Source organism: Ptiloglossa arizonensis, chromosome 9, assembly GCF_051014685.1.
Source record: "Ptiloglossa arizonensis isolate GNS036 chromosome 9, iyPtiAriz1_principal, whole genome shotgun sequence".
NCBI classification, from domain to species: domain Eukaryota; kingdom Metazoa; phylum Arthropoda; class Insecta; order Hymenoptera; family Colletidae; genus Ptiloglossa; species Ptiloglossa arizonensis.
In genome coordinates, this window is record NC_135056.1 from 9,541,532 (window position 1) to 9,560,614 (window position 19,083).

General features: G+C 38.7%; 1 protein-coding gene across 3 annotated transcripts in view; it reads right to left on the minus strand.

Annotated features, from left to right (window-relative positions):
* Nucleotides 1-895: 895 nt before the first annotated feature.
* Ort (glycine receptor ora transientless) overlaps nt 896-19,083 on the minus strand; it is a 37,794-nt gene continuing 19,606 nt past the window's right edge. Inside the window, exons 1-9 of one of the 3 annotated variants that reach the window (XM_076320982.1) lie at nt 14,695-15,016; nt 12,525-12,669; nt 11,968-12,050; nt 11,403-11,546; nt 11,138-11,220; nt 9,520-9,654; nt 9,052-9,152; nt 8,104-8,421; nt 896-7,125 (exon numbers count right to left, since the gene is read on the minus strand). In XM_076320982.1, coding sequence (XP_076177097.1) covers nt 6,973-7,125; nt 8,104-8,421; nt 9,052-9,152; nt 9,520-9,654; nt 11,138-11,220; nt 11,403-11,546; nt 11,968-12,050; nt 12,525-12,669; nt 14,695-14,789 — 1,257 coding nt within the window. In that variant the 5' untranslated portion in view covers nt 14,790-15,016 and the 3' untranslated portion in view covers nt 896-6,972. Of the gene's footprint in view, nt 7,159-8,103; nt 8,422-9,051; nt 9,153-9,519; nt 9,655-11,137; nt 11,221-11,402; nt 11,547-11,967; nt 12,051-12,524; nt 12,670-14,694; nt 15,017-19,083 lie in introns of those variants that run through there. The other 2 variants (XM_076320981.1, XM_076320985.1) reach the window with 2 other exon arrangements.

Genomic DNA, 19,083 nt, shown 5'->3' on the forward strand with positions numbered 1-19,083 from the left:
TAACTAATTTTATTATATAAATACGTACAATATATCAGTAGAAGGAATAATTCTTACTTTTTAGACTGAAAGTATTGCAAAAGAAATAACCAATTATAGTGTCTTTTTATAGTTCCAAAGATTTGTATAACTCTACACAAGAGTGCGCTTCGTATTTCACCGACATTTTATTCCTAGAGCATTCAAAATATTTCATAAAGTTCTTGTAATAAAACAATACAGAAAGTAACAAATGTAGACTAATAATACAGAAAGATATTCAATATCACTTTTCTTAAAATATATTTGCAATTATGTATACAATAAATTGCACTAAAATATAATAAGCTGAATAAATCTCCGATTCATCTGCAAACGCGTAAAATAAAAGATATTATTGCTCAATATTGTTGAAAGATGTTATAACGAATAAAATAATAGTAGTACAAACAATTTTAGTCATATTTCATGCATCTACGTGTTGCTTCTTTCAGAGAGTAATACGTATAGTTGCATGTGCTGCCATCTAGGATTTAAATAACGCGTCTCAGAAGTCGCATTCTTGAATTTTAAATATTCATATATTCGAAACAAAATTCCGTATTGCAAATTGGAAAAGTATTATTCGACTTCTCTCGAAACTGTATATTTTGACCTGTCGCATAATTTTGAAACTATGTATTTTACAAATATATTTTACTTGTGATCAGTGATAATAATTTCGTTAAGAATGATACATTAAACACAAAGACAATACAATTATCATCAATTTAATATGTAGTCGATGATGTTTTTGTTATTAAATACAATGTAATGTACAATGTTGTGCTTGAAAATGATTTTTCTAATAAAGAACCGACAATAATGTAACCTTTTATATACGCTAATTAATCTTACAATTTCTTTTATTTTCAATTAAATCGTTTGAATAATTCCATTTTAATGCGCATGTGTTTATCTTTAGTTGTAGTCTTTTTTTAAATTAGCGACGATTGAGTTATTTATGGATTAAATGGGTGTCTATTCTATAATAGATTTTTCACTTTTGACTAAAATTTTATTTTACTTAAAATCCGAAAGCAATAATATTAACGTTTCAATTGTTATTTGAAAATGACGCAATTGATCATTAATACGTAGCCACGAAAGTAAATGTTATGTTAGGAAAAGTACGATCATCATATTGAACAGCCTGTTTCAAAGCAACGACATTAATTCTTTCGTGCGTTAACAATGATCAATCGGTTACGAAAGAAGGGCCATTCAATATACTTTTTTAAATATTTCAAGAGAAAGCAACAACAATATGTATGAGTAAGCCATTACACGAATACGTCAACGTTGCTATAAATTCCGATAAAAACTAAACATTTCTTACAAATCGTCGTAATCTCTCCTACGTTTGAATAGTAAAAAGTAATCGCATTAACTTTTCACATTATAAAATGAATAAAAAATAGTTTTCTTATTAAATTTGACCGTTTAAATTTGAAGAGCTAGAAAACAAATGTTCCATTCACAAATTTTATCTTTACGTGTAAACACTTGTCCGAATTATAAACATTTCATTGCATGTGAAAAAGTTAAATTCAATAGTGTTTAAACTTAATCTAATTTCTCCTCTTTAACCTACCTAATTTGTACCTTCTTGGAGACTAAAAATAACGAACACCATTATTCGTAAATTATCATGCAAATAAATGCCTCTTAACACAAGTTTCCATTAGACGAATTAATCTTCAACTTATCTTCGCTCGTAAAACGCAAAGTTAAGTCTATCGTAGTAAAGACAGAAAAAATTGGCTTGTCAAGGTCAATTCCCCCATTATCAATCACGTCTTTGTGATTTATCAGGCTTTCGAACAAAACTTACCTCTCTGTTTAAGAGACAGAGAACGTGTGTCTACAGTTATCTGTCTCTCATTCTCTCTCTGTCTCTCACTCTCTCTCTCTCTCTCTCTCTCTCTGTCTCTCAAACGCAGCGAAATAAACGAGAAACGCGACAAGGATAGCCAACGATACAGTGGAGGGGGTAGCTTCGGTGCGACCTTGAGCGGCCGATTAATTCTGCCATAACACAATTCTTCACTGGCCATTGGAAGTTCCTCGAGCACTCGTCGATCTCAATACCGTCTTCGATCGTAACCGATTGAAAGCTTTCTCTTTCTGGTCACACTGAAATCCTTGCTCGAATTATAATACATAAATACACACGTACACGTGTACATACACCAACGTAACTTTGATGTACATACAATCGCTGAGTCTTAAATAGCATTCAACTCGTCGAGTTCAACAAATCTCATAGTCTTTTTCCATTCCCAGTTTTCTTTAGTCGTTCGATCGATCGTTCGCACATTATTTCTCTTAAGTCTAGGGCAGGGGTGCCTATTTACACGTGGCCCGTTAAACTCTTTGAGACGCGCGTTTTAGCGAGAGATAAAAGGCGGCGGAAATGCGTCTCGACGTCTGCGGGGCGCGTGACACCGGGTTTTAAAAACAGCACGCTAAACAGTGCAGTCAAAAGGAACACGATTTTTAACAAGTGTTACACCTTTCGATGTGTCTTTACATTATTCAACTAACAACCCACAGATTTGTAACGCTAACGTATTCGTCCATCCAGATTATAACAGCTTCGATAACTTCACGAATATTTTAACGAAAGTAGCTACATCTCGAAAAGGGCCGCACAATGTGTCTTCAATATTTCGAAAATATCAAAGTGTTCCGATCGATGGTTGAAGATTCATTGCTCTTATTTTTGAAAATAGCCCGAAAATAAAGCCAACGAATTTAAAGGTGCCGTGAAACGATCGTTAAAGTGTTACTCTACACGCAGATAAATAGCAATTATAGTGTCTCCGTCGAAGCAATCACCATTACGAGTCTACGTTAATCTAAACAATCTTTCTATTAATTCTTTAATTATACATTCCGGTACGTTGGTGTTGTGTTCTTTATTTTCTTAAAATTTAGAAGCGTATGTCCTCGTTTCCAAATTTTCAACAAATAGATACGCGCGTAAGGTTTTATCGGTCGCTTATATTCACTTCCAAATAAAGGAGAAACCTGGATAATTTTACAATAACGCATAAAACAATTGTCGAACTGTTATTATACAAGCGGATAAATGATAATTACTCATAGGTGTCGTTACTTACGGTCAAATAATGATTATAGTATTCTGTTTACTGTATTCGAAAATATAATAATAGAAGGATGATTTGAAATTAACATTTCGTGTATATTATATACATACATTACTGGTCACGTACATGGGTGATGGTAATGAATATTCTACTTCTAAGATTATGGTAACAAATTATCATATTTCTCATTGCAAGACTAAAATCAACGTATTGTCAATCTGGATCGAGTAGTTATTTCGAGATAATACTACATGCGTTAGAAAATATAGTCATCGATCCATATTTCTGTTCTCGATTAGTAAGAATATCTTGACTTTGATTATTAACTTTACTCGATTAATCTGTTCATAAAAGGAATCATATATTATACAGAAACAGATGGTGATTCTACGCGCGAAAATAAGCGGAGAAAATGCAATAACATTTTTCATTCAAAGTTTCGTTCACGAGAAAACCGTGTTCGAAAATTGTAGCACGACCATTTTCGTTCACACATTCGTATTCATTGTCCTTCATGATAAGAAACATATTATTTGCACACTTTTGAACTCGATTTCCCCGAAAACGAAGCTTCAAAATGTTATTCCTTTTTTTCAATTTATTCTCGCACGTAGAATCACTACCTGCTCGATGCTATCACTCGTTTCGTAACACCCTGTATGTAGATAACACACGTTCAAGTTCAAGGGTACGATTATTAAAGAATTTCAAATTACAAAATGGTTATATGAAAAAAATTGGAAAGTATTTCAATTATTCAATAAATTAAATTCAAATAATTTCAATTATCGATATTTTCAATTATTCTTGTAATTGCCATATTTTCACACAAAGGATATTTTACACGTATTATAGAGATTTCGAAAGAAATTCAGGATCTCTGGAGAATATAAAATTCACTGTATTGAAACGTGGTCACTGTACGTTAAAAATTATAAAATAACTGTTTAATGAACTTGTCTGTGTTTGTATTTATTCTTTAGCGTATCGAAACAAAACCGTTGCCGATGAGATTGCTTCGCAAAAATGTAAATGAGATTGAAAATATCGAATTGTTCCGATACACGTGACCGGTAATGTACACATTTAACTACGTTCAACGATTCGATAATTCTCGTTTAAAATTGAAGTAAAGTTGTGCAGAATTTACAAAATGTTTCTTAGAGCGAGGACGAAGTAGCTTAAAAACGAACACGGTCAAGCCCGACGCAAGGAAAAGAAATAGGAAAAAACAAATTCGGTGTGCTTTTTCGCGAAAGCTCGGCCGAATTTGCAAAGTACATAGTCTTCGCTAAAAGTTCTCTAAACAAAACGAGTAACTATTATTCCTATTAGCTGTACATGTGGCCTCCCACTCGACACGCAATAGTTAATTCAAAGACACTCGAACCCTTCAATTCGAGTTTCTTCGGTACATTCTCTACATTTTTCTGTGTTCTTTCGGTGTACCAATACTTTTTTTTTTGTTTTTTTTTTTTTTTTTTACATTTTTTCGAGACGCGACTACGTTACACATAGTCCACGTCCCTCTTTCATTAACGATGTAACATTTCGTTAAAATTTCATATTCATGCTCGAAATCGTCACTAAAAAAATCTGCAGGCTTAGAATTTCAAATCGTAACAAACTTAATCAATAGCGTGACGTATACGTAATACGTATATATAATGTATATATATATATAGTTTTTTGTTTTTAATTCTCGCGACGAACGTATTTTTCTCGTTCGTTTCGTTCGACGTATTGCTTCGATATTATAGTGATTTTCCGTACGCGACAAACGTGCGGTTATCGAATCCTGTTGATTAAAGGCTGTGACGTATCGCGACATTTTGCAAGTATCCTCCTTCGCTCGGATGAATATCGAAAAGAATTTCGGGTGGAAAAGTTACCGAAAAAATAGAGAATTGTCTCTAAATAATTACTTACTGATTATTGCTAAGTGTTAGGAATTTACAGATGATAAAACCTTCGTGATCGACAACTAAGATACAACTGCTGCAACAATAGAAATTATTTCTGAATGGAAACGCGATCGAAAATTCGAAGTAGGCGAGGTGTTAAAATTTGCAATATTTTGATACTTTCGATCAACATTTCGTTTCTCCGTTGGTACACGAAACAAATCGGTTTTAAATCACCGATCGAAAGGATTAAACCATGCGTTCAGATATTCCGATACTCCGTTTCTCGTGCATCAATGGTGACACGAACTTCTGATGCAGTCGTGCAACTTTTGATTACTCATTCAGCGGCATCAATTGGAATTAATTACTCGATGCACGTCTTTTTCGTTCTGTCTCACTTTGTTCTCGTTCAAAAGGAAGAGGATCGACCGAAGCTATTAGAATACAATCGACGATCTCGTCATCGTATCTCGTTACGCATTCGTATTTTGTTGTTTGAATTTTACGTTTCGATAAACGGACTTGTAATTTCTGTACAAAGCTGCTTCGTACAATGGTGCTCGAATCAATGGGAACGCTGCCTCGTTGAACAGGTTGAGCTGAAAATTACGGTACCATCGAGGAGGAAATGAATTTTTTACGAAGAAAGAAAAATCACATAGCAATCATTATTTTGTACGGTATTACGGTTTCAGAGAGAACAGTTTTGAAATTCAATCAAGCACGTACTTAACTAAACTCGAACCTTTCGTTTTCGAATTCACTCGTGATCTCGGTGATTACTTTACGCTCTCTATTTTTTATTCGGATTAAAATTGTATCGGTCGTTTTCGAGCAACATGGCTCTCTGAGAAACCTATCAACCGTTTTACAATGACGTGCAGTTTTACGCGTTGACTATCGGCATACGATAGATACAAACTTAAATATAGTTTAAAAGTACACAAGGCAATCCTTATTTGATCGATCGAAAATTACTAAGGTCGAATCAAAAACGAAATTAAGTTTCCACGATTGTGAATCTACCGTTCGACCTTTTAAAAATACTTGAACTTTGCTTTGTCCCGATTGATGAAGACTCTTAACGGTTCAAGGGAATAGAATGTTTGCTACTTGAAATTTGCACACTGCACGTGTACAATATGTGCTCTATCGATCTCAAAAGTCATTCGTCTCCAAAACAAAAGCTATCTATAACTGTTATCCAGTTGGTCCATAAATTCGTATTTTAGAACGCATGGAAAAAATAAAAACAACCGTCTCTGTTCTTAAATCGATCGCTTGTAATATTTGATCAATTTACGGGACAAGTGTTCAATTTCGTCCTCGTAAAGTGATACCCGTTCTTCGTGAGTTTCTTATGCTCTCTGTCGTTCGTAAATTAATTTTATCGTTAATCTGTCCATTCCAGTTCTTCTCAAAAATACAAACGTAAAGAACACACCGATCGGTGTTCGTTTTCGTGAATTATTTTCCACGATACGAACAGTAATTAAGAACCGGTTACACCGAACGAGCGATACCAATCGAACGAAATGATAAAAATGTGTAACGATCCGCGAGATAAACAATATAGACACGAACGTATGCACCAACCAGATATCGTCTATCTTCTACGATAGAAATCGTCCACTTCCCGATTGCAACATTTTCATTCGATCCGTACTCGCGATCTTCGTTCTCTGTGTTCCGTAGGTTACGATGGCCTGAAAAAACAATTTTATTAATCTTGCGAACGACGAGCCAATGGACACCGTTTTATTTCCGTTCGTGTGTCGATACGAGAAACGATCTGTCGAAAATGGCGTTGCTCTCGTGTCTTTCTCCCGGTAACGTCTCTTCCGTGTCCCATTTTTCTTTTCTTTTTTTCCGTTGTTCGAGCTCGCTGAGAAGGGAAGAACCCGACGAAGTACGCGATCGGTTCCCGCGACTCCTTAAATGTACTCGGCAAACATTATCCAATAAGTTACGTTTAATACGGCGAATAGGAAGGGAAAGAAGACACGCGAGACTCGGTCGATGTTCAGGGCACGCATTCGCGCTTTTTGGGCGGGTGTAGGGCCTGGCGGTGGACCTGTTGGAGATTTCTGCGATCGGCCGGACAACAACATTGCGTTTTCCTGCGTGACAACGATCACAACTTGAACCGTCGCTGTGCAGACATCGCTTCTGTGCCTCGGCGCTTCGGAGAGATGAACGCGTGGGAGAGACGATCGCGCGGAGCATCGATTTTCGAACTATCGCGTCTCTAGGAGGATTCGCGTGGATTTTTCTTTTCTTTCTTTTTTAAGGAAACCAAAAGAATCTTGTATCGTTTTTGTACGCAATTTCGAACTACCTCTGCGAGAATTCGCGTGGATTTTTTTTTTAAGGAAACCAAAAGAATCTTATGTCATTTTCGTATCTAATTTCGAAATTTCGGATCTCCGTGATGATTGGCGTGGATTTTTTGTTTGTTTTGAAAACCAAAAGAATCGTATGTCATTTTTGTACGTAATTTTAAACTATCGGATCTCTGCGAAAATTTACACGAATGTTTTTTAAAGAAACCAAAAGAATCTTATGTCATTTTCGTATCTAATTTCGAACAGCCGAGTCTCCGTGAGGTTTCGCGCTCGATTTTTCTTAAACAAAACTGGAGACCCGGTTATTTCAATCCCCACGCGTGATAATTCATATCAGTCTACAAATTAATCAATCGCCTTCAATAAATTCTTACTTCGTTTTAAATTCTCATTCTTTTCCATCGTCCACTCGTACATCTCCTATCAGCGTTCTTCTTTCGAGGATCCATTTTCCTAATGGAAAGAACGTCAACATACGGCTAATTACTCCATCCGTTACACGTTAATTAAACGAATATTCCCAAGCGACTCTTATCATTTTCAATGCACAAAACAGGGCGTGCAAATTTTTTCACGAACGAACGAAACTTTTCTCTACCGAATCCACGGATACTTGTTCTCAATGGGGCAGAAACGATCGGTCCTCTCGAATGTCGCCATTCCTTTTACCCCGAGGCACAGAAGCTGTCTGAGATACTGAGATCTTCATCCAGGCGTTACCTTAGTGGCGATGTCGAAGATTTTGTCGAGTTTAGCGGTATCGGTGCCGCTGGAAGACGGCGGTGGCGGCGGAGGCGTCGGTTTCTTCGCCGGCGCGTCCGAATCACCGAGTACAATGTTCACCAGGCAATACTCCATCAAGGCCATGAACACGAAAACCGTACAAACCGACATGAACGCGTCCACGGCCTTCAAGTACGAAACAGGCGGCAGAGACGCCTGACTCTTCGCGTGTTGCGTCGAAAGGGTCAGCAACGAAGTCACGCCCAATGTCACTCTGGCCGGCGCTGCTTCCGGTTTTATCCAAAAGGAGACCCACTACGCAGTTTGCGACAAAATTTTCTTTACCATTGAACGTACGTAAGGTACGCGTAAGGTTTTATCAGTTGCTTATATTCACATCCAAATAAAGAAGAAACCTGGATAATTTAACAACGACGCGTAAAACAATTGTCGAACTGTTATTATACAAGCGGATAAATGGTAATTACTCGTAGGTGTCGTTGCTTACGGTCGAATAATGATCATAGCGTTCTGTTTACTGTATTCGAAAGTGTAATAATAGAGGGATGATTTGAAATTAACGTTTCGTGTATATTATATACATACATTAATGGTCACGTACATGGGGGATGGTAATCAATGTTCTATTTCTAAGATTATGGTAACAAATTATCATATTTCTCATTGCAAGACTAAAATCAACGTATTGACAATCTGGATCGAGTAGTTATTTCGAGATAATATCATATGCGTTAGAAAATATAGTCATCGATCCATATTTCGGTTCTCGATTAGTAAGAATATCTTGACTTTGATTATTAACTTTACTCGATTGATCTGTTCATACAGAAACAGATAGTGATTCTACGCGCGAAAATAAGTAAAAGAGAAACGTAACAACAATACATTATCGATAAGATGTGCATTTTAAGTTCGCAAACTTACCGACATGATGACGATCAGACAAGTAGGAATGTAAGTGTGAAACAAGTAGTAACCGAGTCGACGTTTCAGGACGAAGACTACCTCGAGGCAGGTAAAATTACCTAAACAACGAGAGAAAGTCTTATTATCGAAACAACGAATTTCATAATCATTGAATCGGTTAACCGAACCGATAAATATAAATGTCCGAGCAATGGAATGCTCGCATTTTAAACGATCGAAAGAAACGAATCGAATGAAACAAGACACAAAAATACGTATAAATTTCCAATTAATGCGTACAAAGGAACAATTTTCCATCTTGGTACGCCATTTACCCAATACCTCGTTTGAATTTTCGATCGTTAATTAGTCCCGAGGGGAAAGTGTCGCGAGTTTCGACTCGCGGGACAAAGTGCCTGTCAACGATAAAAGAAGCGAAAAAAGAAAAGAAGAAGAAGAAGAAAGTAAAAAACGTGCGTCACTCACCGGTAGAATAAACCTGCGTGCAATCGGCCGTGTAATTTTTAACCAGTTGCAACTGCGGCAGCTCGATGTTCTCGTCGACGACGAGTGGCACGTCAGGATCCCACTGGAAGATCATTTCATCCGTGGTGTGCGACACTGTTGACCGAGTTGTTTTGTCCTTGTCAGATCGCATTTCGTAGCTCAATGATAAAAGATCGTCCCCTACGATCGGGACCACCGACACACGCACGAAACCCTGGCCCTCGAAACGAGGGACAAGGGGAAGGGTTGGGATTCACGAGTCCCTTTCAAACGGGAGCATTCAGCTGGATCGAGCCAGAGATGGTAAAAATTTTAATCGAACGTGAAAAATGACGAACGAGACCAACCGTGTATCCGTGAACGTTTATCGCGAGTGTAACATTTCATTCGTACGTTGTAAAATATTATATTTCGATCTGCAATTTGAATTTTCATTCAACGATCAACGATCAACGAACACCGATCTCGATGTTCTTTGAAACTTTCGTCCGGATAAGAGTTTTTTGCGTCTCTGGATCTCCTTGTTAAAGAAACGTGACGATGGAACTTACACCCCTGTTCAGAAATATTAGGACACTTGACGAAAATAAAACTGTTGCAAACTTGTGGAAGGACTCGAAGGAATGTTTCTCTATTTTGATCATTTACTTGGTAAAAGAAGTAGGTTGGAAAAGGGCACTGGATATTATACTGTTGACAGTTTCTCGCTGTACCCCCGAAATCGTACGAGAATGGTCACTGTGGGGGGTTTTTGTGGGTCCTCGCGCTCCTCCATTCTATCTCAAGGGGTTGGAAGAGTCTTTGGAAGATTTCCCCCGCGTAAATGAAAAAATAATAAAAGAAAGGAAACTATTGCACGTAAAGCTATTATAATGAAATATCAAGTAGCTGACATTGTCTTTACCATGGAAAAATGGAAATGATTTTCATACAAAACGATAGTTCGAATCGTTAAAAATAATCTAAAAATAGGTCACATTGAAAGAGCCGTGTTATCGTCAAAAATACGACGACTGCAGTGTGAACCGTATTTTTCTAACTTTTTTTAACTCGACACGGTTTTCATCCCTTCTTATCGAAACGTATGTACAGGATGTCCTAATATTTATGCACGGGGGTACACAGTGTAGACGATTATTCCATGGAGAAAGAAAAATGGAAAAGTTACCGCGAGAGCTTCCAGTTTCAAACACTTCAGTTGCTGAGTCTCGAAATAGCGCGGGAAGGTACTTTTTATTACCAAATCGGTGTACTTGGAAATACACGTGTGATTTATCCAGTGGATGACCAACGATTGATTCGTGAAGTCCTCAATTTACGCGATCAATTCGTCTCGAAGTCTTTGATGCGTAATTTTAGTTTCGAAATTTAATCAACACGGGTCCACGTGTACTTCTTTATCGAAACGAAGATACGAGAAACGAGAATTTGATTTGAATAAAATATCTACGAATACGCGAGTGATCTCACTGACGGACGATAAACGAGAAACCGGAGAAACATGTAACAAATCGTCGTGTTGATTCTTACTACAGCTAAAAACGACCAAGGAAGTCCGAAGCTTCGAAGTGTACTTTATCAGAGAATTGTTACTCACAGCTTTCCATTTGTAGTTTACATTCCTGCGTGTCGTGAGGATAGATCAGGAAATTCATGGCACAAGAAAGTTTTAGCGTTAATCTGAAACATCGACGAAACAACGATACTTTTTCAAGCAATTAAAGAACATAGAATAATTTTTCCATGGTTGGAATACAAAATTAAACGAAAAATACTCAAATAATAGAAACGTAATAGGAATACGGAAGAAAAAGTATTGAGAATATCGTATTCGTCGATCGAGATAGCATTTCACCCCTTACTTGACCATGTACAGTATAGTCTTGTCTTTGTACAGCCACAAATAATGATTAGGAATGGTCATCGTTTGAAACGTCACGGATTTGGCGTTCTTGAAAAATGAATCCGGCCGCCACATGTTCTTCAACCAGTCCACTTCTAGCAATCTTAAATTATAGACGAACGAATCGTTTAGATTGAGTAGAAAAAAAGAGTCAATATGGAACGCAAGAATGGATAGACCAATATTTAAAAAATATCTATATGCATACGTATGATATACCCAAGTAGCATTAAATATTTTTAAATAATTCGAAGAAATTCGAAGAATTTTTTAATCGTTCTTTTTTTTTGGAAAGCAAAAACTGAAATTGATAGTTCTGATTTTGAATGATTGTTTTTGTAGAGTATATTTGAACAGCAATTACTGAAATATAGTAACTTTTCTGGGGGATAATGTTCCATGCGACAGAAATTTACTCCACCATGGAAGATACTAGTTGTAGAATTTTTTACAAAAGAATCATCTTTCTGTTCGCGTCATGATTTTGCATGCAAACTTCTGAGATGCTACTGTAAATCACATACCTGTATTCAGACGTCATATTTTCTGGTAGTCGCAGCCTATTGTCTTTCCAAGTTTGGGCGAAAAATATATCAGCTGCATAAGTCTAGAAAAATAAATCATGATGATAAGTTAATATTTATCGATCATTTGATCGAATCTACGGTACAATGTCTTCGTCGAGCGAGTGTATCGTTGTTTATCGGTATTTTTGAGTTGTTCAAAATATGGAACAACTTCTAGAAAAATCACTCACCTAACCATAAGAGAGTGACTCAGGCAACGTAATAGTCCACGGTGAAATTATCGAAAAGATTAAGAGAAATGAAACGAGAAACCGAGAAGATAAAATGGAGAACAAAGATGAAATTCTCTGTACGTTGAAGTATTGTTTTGTATCATTCGCGAAATGTTATTCGATAAATGGTCTTTCTTCGCTTGGAAAGGTTTCGTTGTCTGAAAAGTTGGCCACGATACTGTCCCAAACTAGCTCAAACAATCAAAGTTCTATTGTACGTAAGTGTGACGTTAGAAATTGATTAAATTACGTTAAAACTTTAATTCTGACGTTGTACAGTACCATTGAGTTTTCGTCGATGGAGTCGAGCCCCATAACGGTCACGTGGAAGTAAACTACGGTAGCTTGTCCATCTTTCTTGGGGGGTCGCATTTTGTCATAAAGCTTCGGGTCCTCTGGCAACAGATCGAAAAATTCCAAGCTCCTCCTGAAATTGCAAGTCACGCGTTGATACCTAAATTTCTCAATCGAACAAAACGTACTTCGAAAACAGTTTAGTATACGTTCGTTGAATTCTCACACGTTTCGAAAATCGATCCAAATCTCTGGCCACGATAATTGCCAAAATGGCGCTAGTATAACCAACCAAGAGAACAAATATATAACCGATGCCAAAAGAAAACCGTTAATAGAAAATTAATTAAAAAGGAACAGATCGTAGGTGTCTAAACCGTTTCGTTGCTTCGGTTTACAATATTTTGAAAAAATTATACCAGCAGAAATCAGTCGTACTACCGACAAATTTATAAATTACACACGGTTAAGAATTTACATTCACTCGTAAAACACACTGGAACCCAATAAACATTTAGAAATTGCTCCAATAGAGAGCAGTGTACTGCTCAATTATCGATGGTTAAAGCTCTAAGAATCGTGTACCATTTATTTATTCTCTTATATAATATATTCTCCGTATAAAAATGTCCAAGAGTATAAAAAAGAGGAATACTTTTACGGTCACGTTCGTGAAAAATTTCCGGTAAAGTAACTCGAGTTCTTTCTCGATTGCGTGATAAAATAAATAGTAAGATGTAAAAATCGATCGTAATCGAGCGTCGCGAAATGAAAGTATTTTCTTCGATCATTTTTCACGGGAAAGATTCTACGAGCACTTGGCCGGTTCTTTAACAGCTCCGTTTCGCGGGAGAACGAGGCAACACCGAGGTTTCACAGCACGTTTCATTGTTCCTTAACACACTGTGCACGAATCACGTAACGCAGAGAGTCGCGATTAAAGTCACAAAAGCCCGGAACCGCTTTTCGACACACCGTCGCGTCCGTTTCTTACACCTCGTTGGTTTTTCATTCAACACATCGAGGAACACATTAGCACGGCCGCGTCGTTCCGCGCGTTTAATCGTAACTTATTATTCTCGCGGGGAAAATCTCGCATTCAAGTCGTTCATAAATTGGCGTAGAGTCTCGAGCAGCCCCGCACTCGACGCACTGCACTTTAAGAATTTCACTGGAACCACAATTTCGCACCAACTGTTACCCGAATTTCCCACGGAGAACCATCCACACCGATCCAACTTGCGTTTCGAGTATCTTTGCTCATTTATACACTCGAGATTCTCGTATAGCTCCGACGAAGCTCGAATTATTGAAAATTTCCCATCGAAATCGATCGTCGCTCGCTACCGGTGTACATCGATCGAAAAATGAATACGTATCGCTGAACGTCTTGAAATACGGGTGTTTATATTCGTTGAAAAATCAGTTGGAAAGCGATCGAGCGAATTCGTCGAAGAAGCTGGGAGCAAAGTGACCGATGCGTACGATATAGAACAAAAATACACATCGATTGATAATAACGGAGAAAATGAAGGGAGAATGCACATCGATTGATAACAACGGAGAAAATAAAAGACAACTAACCATCGATTGTGAATAGCGTGGTATTCGTGCACACGAAGCTAATTCTCCGTTACCGAAAAAGGTAATCTGTGCACATTCCTTAAAATTATACTCTCTTTGGAATTCCAGCATTTTCGAAGCTTCGCGTGCGCAAAGAAAGTTACCGATTTCGTTTTACTTCTCACCTACCAAAATCATTGGCTTACCGGAACTAGCAACGAGTCAACAAAATTCTGCATTTCGTGGTACTCTCGATCGAAGAGAGAGAGAACAACCAAAAAAATTACCCTCGAAGTTACCGTCTGTACTTCGGCACTTCACGTGTCTCTCCGATCCGATCGAGAGCCAACCGTTCGTCCCTTCAACTTGCAACGACGACGAAACGAGAACGATTCGTAACCACGTTTACGAGTTTGTTACCTACATCGAAACGGTTTACGAACCAACGAACGCGAATTCGTCGTGTTGTAACACGACACGAGAGAAACCGCGAGAATGAATCCCGAGCGGGCCGCGGTACCGTCTCCGGTACAAGCCAAGATGGCCGACGTCGCGAAGAAGAGAAAGATCCTATCCCCGCGGTAAAGATTCTTACTGGGCGTCCGCGGCGCGTCCAAGAAGAAGAAAAAGCACGACCGAGGACAGTATTGCGGAAACCATGCCGCCCCCATGTGCCTCGTCCATCGACATCCTTCGTCGGTCCCACCTCAGCGCATCTTCCTCGTACCAGAAGCGGAAGGGAACCGAGAGGCGACCCTTACGGTAGCCGTGCGACGTTACGAAACGGAAATAACCACGATACGAAAACTGTGGCTCGGCTTGAATGGAGAACGGAACGAAATTAAAAAAAAAAAAAGAAATGAGAATTCCGTGACGGCCCTGCGGGACGACGAGACGGGGCTCAGCTGGCAGCCCCTTTACAGCCTCTTTTCTCCCCCTGATCCGTTTTATTCCCCGATTCTCGCGAGGACGTGCAACCGTCGACTGACTTCTTCAAACGACTTTGCCGAAGCTGCAGAATCCTCATCGTCGGCCGTAGAGAGGCGGAGGTGGAGGTGGCTCGTTGGTAGCTAGTGGTGGTGGTGGCGGTGGTGGTGGTGGCGGTGGCGGCGACGACGGTGGAGGCGGTGGACCCAGCATCGATATACCACCGCTACCACCCCGCTTCTTCCTCTTAACTCGATACAGAGGGAAGAAGAATGGGGAAGAAGGGGTAACTCACGCTCGTGACGTACACGAAGACAGGTTGGAAAGGGTCGAGAGTATCGCGCGGAGGACCAAGCTGGAAAAGAAGTGGTGGTAATCCCTCTGGGGTTCGTACCGTCGCGATCCCGCCACGACACGAATTTACCCCAATGCGGCATGTCCGCGGGACATCGTCGCCTGATGCCGTAATCGCGCACTTCGAACACACTCGCGACCGCGCTAATTGCGACGATGAATGCTAAGGAAAGAATAACGCGAGAACGGGGGGAGCTAGGTGGGGCCACCGTGGCCCCCTCGGATCCCTCTCGCGTTTTTTTCTTCCATTCTCTCTCACTTTCGCGAACACATGGATGCAAAGGTGCACTTGGATTGATCTTTGCGAGTACGAACTATCGGTGTTAGCTTTAGGCTGTTGGCTGACTATCGTGAGATGTTTTCTTGGTCGGAACTGGACTCGGGCTTTGGGAACTGAAGAATTGCGTTTTCAATACCCTTTTTACCGACACGCACGCTTGCGTTTTTGAATCTTTGAATTTCTCGCATCGAAAGTCGCGAATGGTGCCACCGGTGAGATTAGACTCGTCTCGAGTTTGGCTATTGCGTCGCTAAGTGTGTGAAAACACCGATGACCTTGAAATTTCGAAAACTGTCACCTTGAGAAGAGATTCCTGGTGTAACATGTGACCCTTCGAACTGAATAGTTTCTTTCTTCGAGATTTTTCCGCGTCGTTGAAAGCAACGAAGATATCGCCCTTGGAACAGGTTGTACGCACAGGGTGTACGTACAAACTGTGAGATGATGTTTCTTGATGCAGTTTACACCGTGTACAATTTGTACAATTATCGAAATTCGATCGAAAATCTCACCTAGAATCGTGGCTGGAATCACGAATTCTTTCAGATCTGAAATAATTAATTGGATGTTTCTAATTATAATATATTATATACTATATGATTGTACACCTGCTACTATACACTGTATGATTGTAATGTACCATTGTAATCGTGACGGTGCATACTCCGACGAGACACAACGCAAATAGAAAATACTTTATTAGAGACATCTGCACTCTTCCACGACTCGAGGGACAACTCCACCTAAATCAACCTAATGTAATATTTCATTCGTCCTAATGTTATGGTACACTACGTGTCCCACTGAAATCGTCGTAACGAAATATCTCGCAAATAAGTAATTAAAAAAAAGAAGGTGGAGCCCGCCTTTCATGATTTTAAGAGCGAATTTGGATTGTATTATTAGCTTTTCAATGCCTAGACATTTTCAAGGTTGTTCCAATGTCAACTTATTTTTCGTAATGACGTATATCGCAGATTTCGGTTTTCAATTAATTATCTACAAGATACTTCATTGCGTCAACTTAAATGTTGACGTACTCTATATAAAATAGATGTACAATTTTGTAACTGAACTTGTATAAAAGGTACAGATTACGATTGCCCTATAGGTACACTTAGCAACGATATAGTATCTGTGCACTGTATACGTATAAATAGAACTATTGGTACAATGACGTTGAAGTATTTATAAATAATGAATTATAAGTGATTATTAAATGTGAAAAGTTTGAAAAGAATGTGTAATGTTGAATCTGTTGTTAATTTCTATAAGATATTGCCCAGTTACGATCGTGTACCAGACGTCAATCATACAGTGACGTCTAGGGGTCTGATATCAACTACAGTCAGAACAAAATCAATTGGTCGTTCAAGGCCACTTCCACGAGTGTGAGTCACGTCGAGTGCCACCTCTAATTTTACGCCATTGAATAGCTTAGCTCTCTGTTTGATGGAGAGGGAGCAGGAATAGTTCCTCGTTGGCCTTGGTCGACCAGTTGCTTTTTTTTCATTATAGAATAACGTGTGACTTGGACTCGAAATAAAAAAACCTAGTTAATAATATCATAAACAGTAACTTAGCGACACAATTACGGGTACATTACCTCTTTTAAAAAGAATTTGGTAAAGTGATCGAGTTGGTAAATTATCGTTCATAGTATTATTACTAATCGATCAGTTACTTGTCAGTGACCGATACACCCAAAGTTAATTCCAAAAGTTTGAATTCGATCTGAAAAGTGGTCATTTTGTCCCAATCGAATATAAACGATCAAATATCAATTATAATAACAAATTAATTTATTTTTCAATTTTCTCTACAATCTTTTCTCTATTACTTACAAATCATTGCGAACTATTTTTCGTACCTTGCTTCATCTTACGTACATTCTCTCCAACAAATGTATCGCTTCGAATTATAATGATACAATCTGAAGAGTCAAAACTGATTGTACCGTTTCGTCGAAACTGAATTGTTATTTTCATTCGAAAAAAAGGCCGATAAAAGCCTTGGGTGAAGTGTCTGGATTGTCTTTATCGCTAGAGATTCGTCGGTAGAATTCCGTGCAACGAGAACATGTGCACTCGTTAGTATCCTCAACGGGGTACGTACGCGCAACGAGGAGCGAACAACGGAATACCAAGGCGCACTGTTTTTCGTTCCTTTGATCATTTTGTAACTTAAAACGCGGAAGAAGACCTAACTAATTATGTCGTGTGTCTTGAAAGGTCTCTCGAGAAAATGAAAAGAATACGACGATAGTTCGCGGATGATGTAAAACTGGGTTGCGCTGTTATTCGGTCACTTTGGTACAATTAACGAAAAGTGTTGCCGCTCGAGATAGAATTTATTTGCATTTATAACAGACTTGTACACAACGATGGTAACACATCTAATCTAAAGCTTGGAAAGGTAAGTGAGCAGTGGCGTCACTGTGAGAACGAACGTAATTAGTGTCCTTACAAAAAAAAAAAACTTTAAATTAGAAATACGTCACTGTTGCGACAAGTTAAAGAAAATAAAACAAAAAGACGAATATATTACAACTTGGACAGATGGAATTGAATTTCTACAGGTCGACGTTGAAGAACAATTCAAAAACTTCTTTTTAAGAAACTACAACCTCGAAGATAAGCCTCGAACTGGGAGACCTGTGGAGCCAAATTAAAACATTTTAAGAACTACTGCTGAGCAGACCTCAACTGCAACTGACCAAAAACTTATTCCATTGCAATTAAGTATTTTCTCGTCCTTGTTCCAAGGTCTCTCAACCTCGGTATTTTTGAAGAATGAAAATAATAAATTGACGAAATTTGTCTAGGGTCCATTAGACCCCAAATCGATACCAGTGTACTCGAGAAAGGATCGCAGTGAACTACGATTAACACGTAAGAATTAGAATTTTGTGCATTCGAAAAAGTAAATAAAACGTCTGCAAGACTTTGCGGAAGATTCTACCCAGAAACCGAGGCTATTAGTTGAAGCATACCGTGAGTGTCCCTGCTTGAAACTAATAACAAGACAGCACGTAGACCCGAGTACCGTAGACCGGTACAACTTTTCTTGGGCATTGCACTAGGTTTTTCCATCATTTGTATTTTCGATCCAACGCCTTCCTTTTGACCAACTTCGCTAACGAACTTTCCGTATACGTTTTCAATATCGAGAAATATAAAAATACTCGCACCCTGTTCCTAATTGTCGATTATCGATTGAACATCGAGCCTTAAAATTCGATCGGTGAAACATCGATATCGTACGTGACGAGACACGGCAGTTAACAACGATCCTGCAAACTTGGAGAACCGCAGAAGAGAGACGCAGCTCTCTCGTTTGCCATGAACGTCCTTCGCGTCAATAGCTGGGCAATCATTGAACGTCGGGATGCCAAAACAGTGAAAATGGGAGAAGATTATCGCA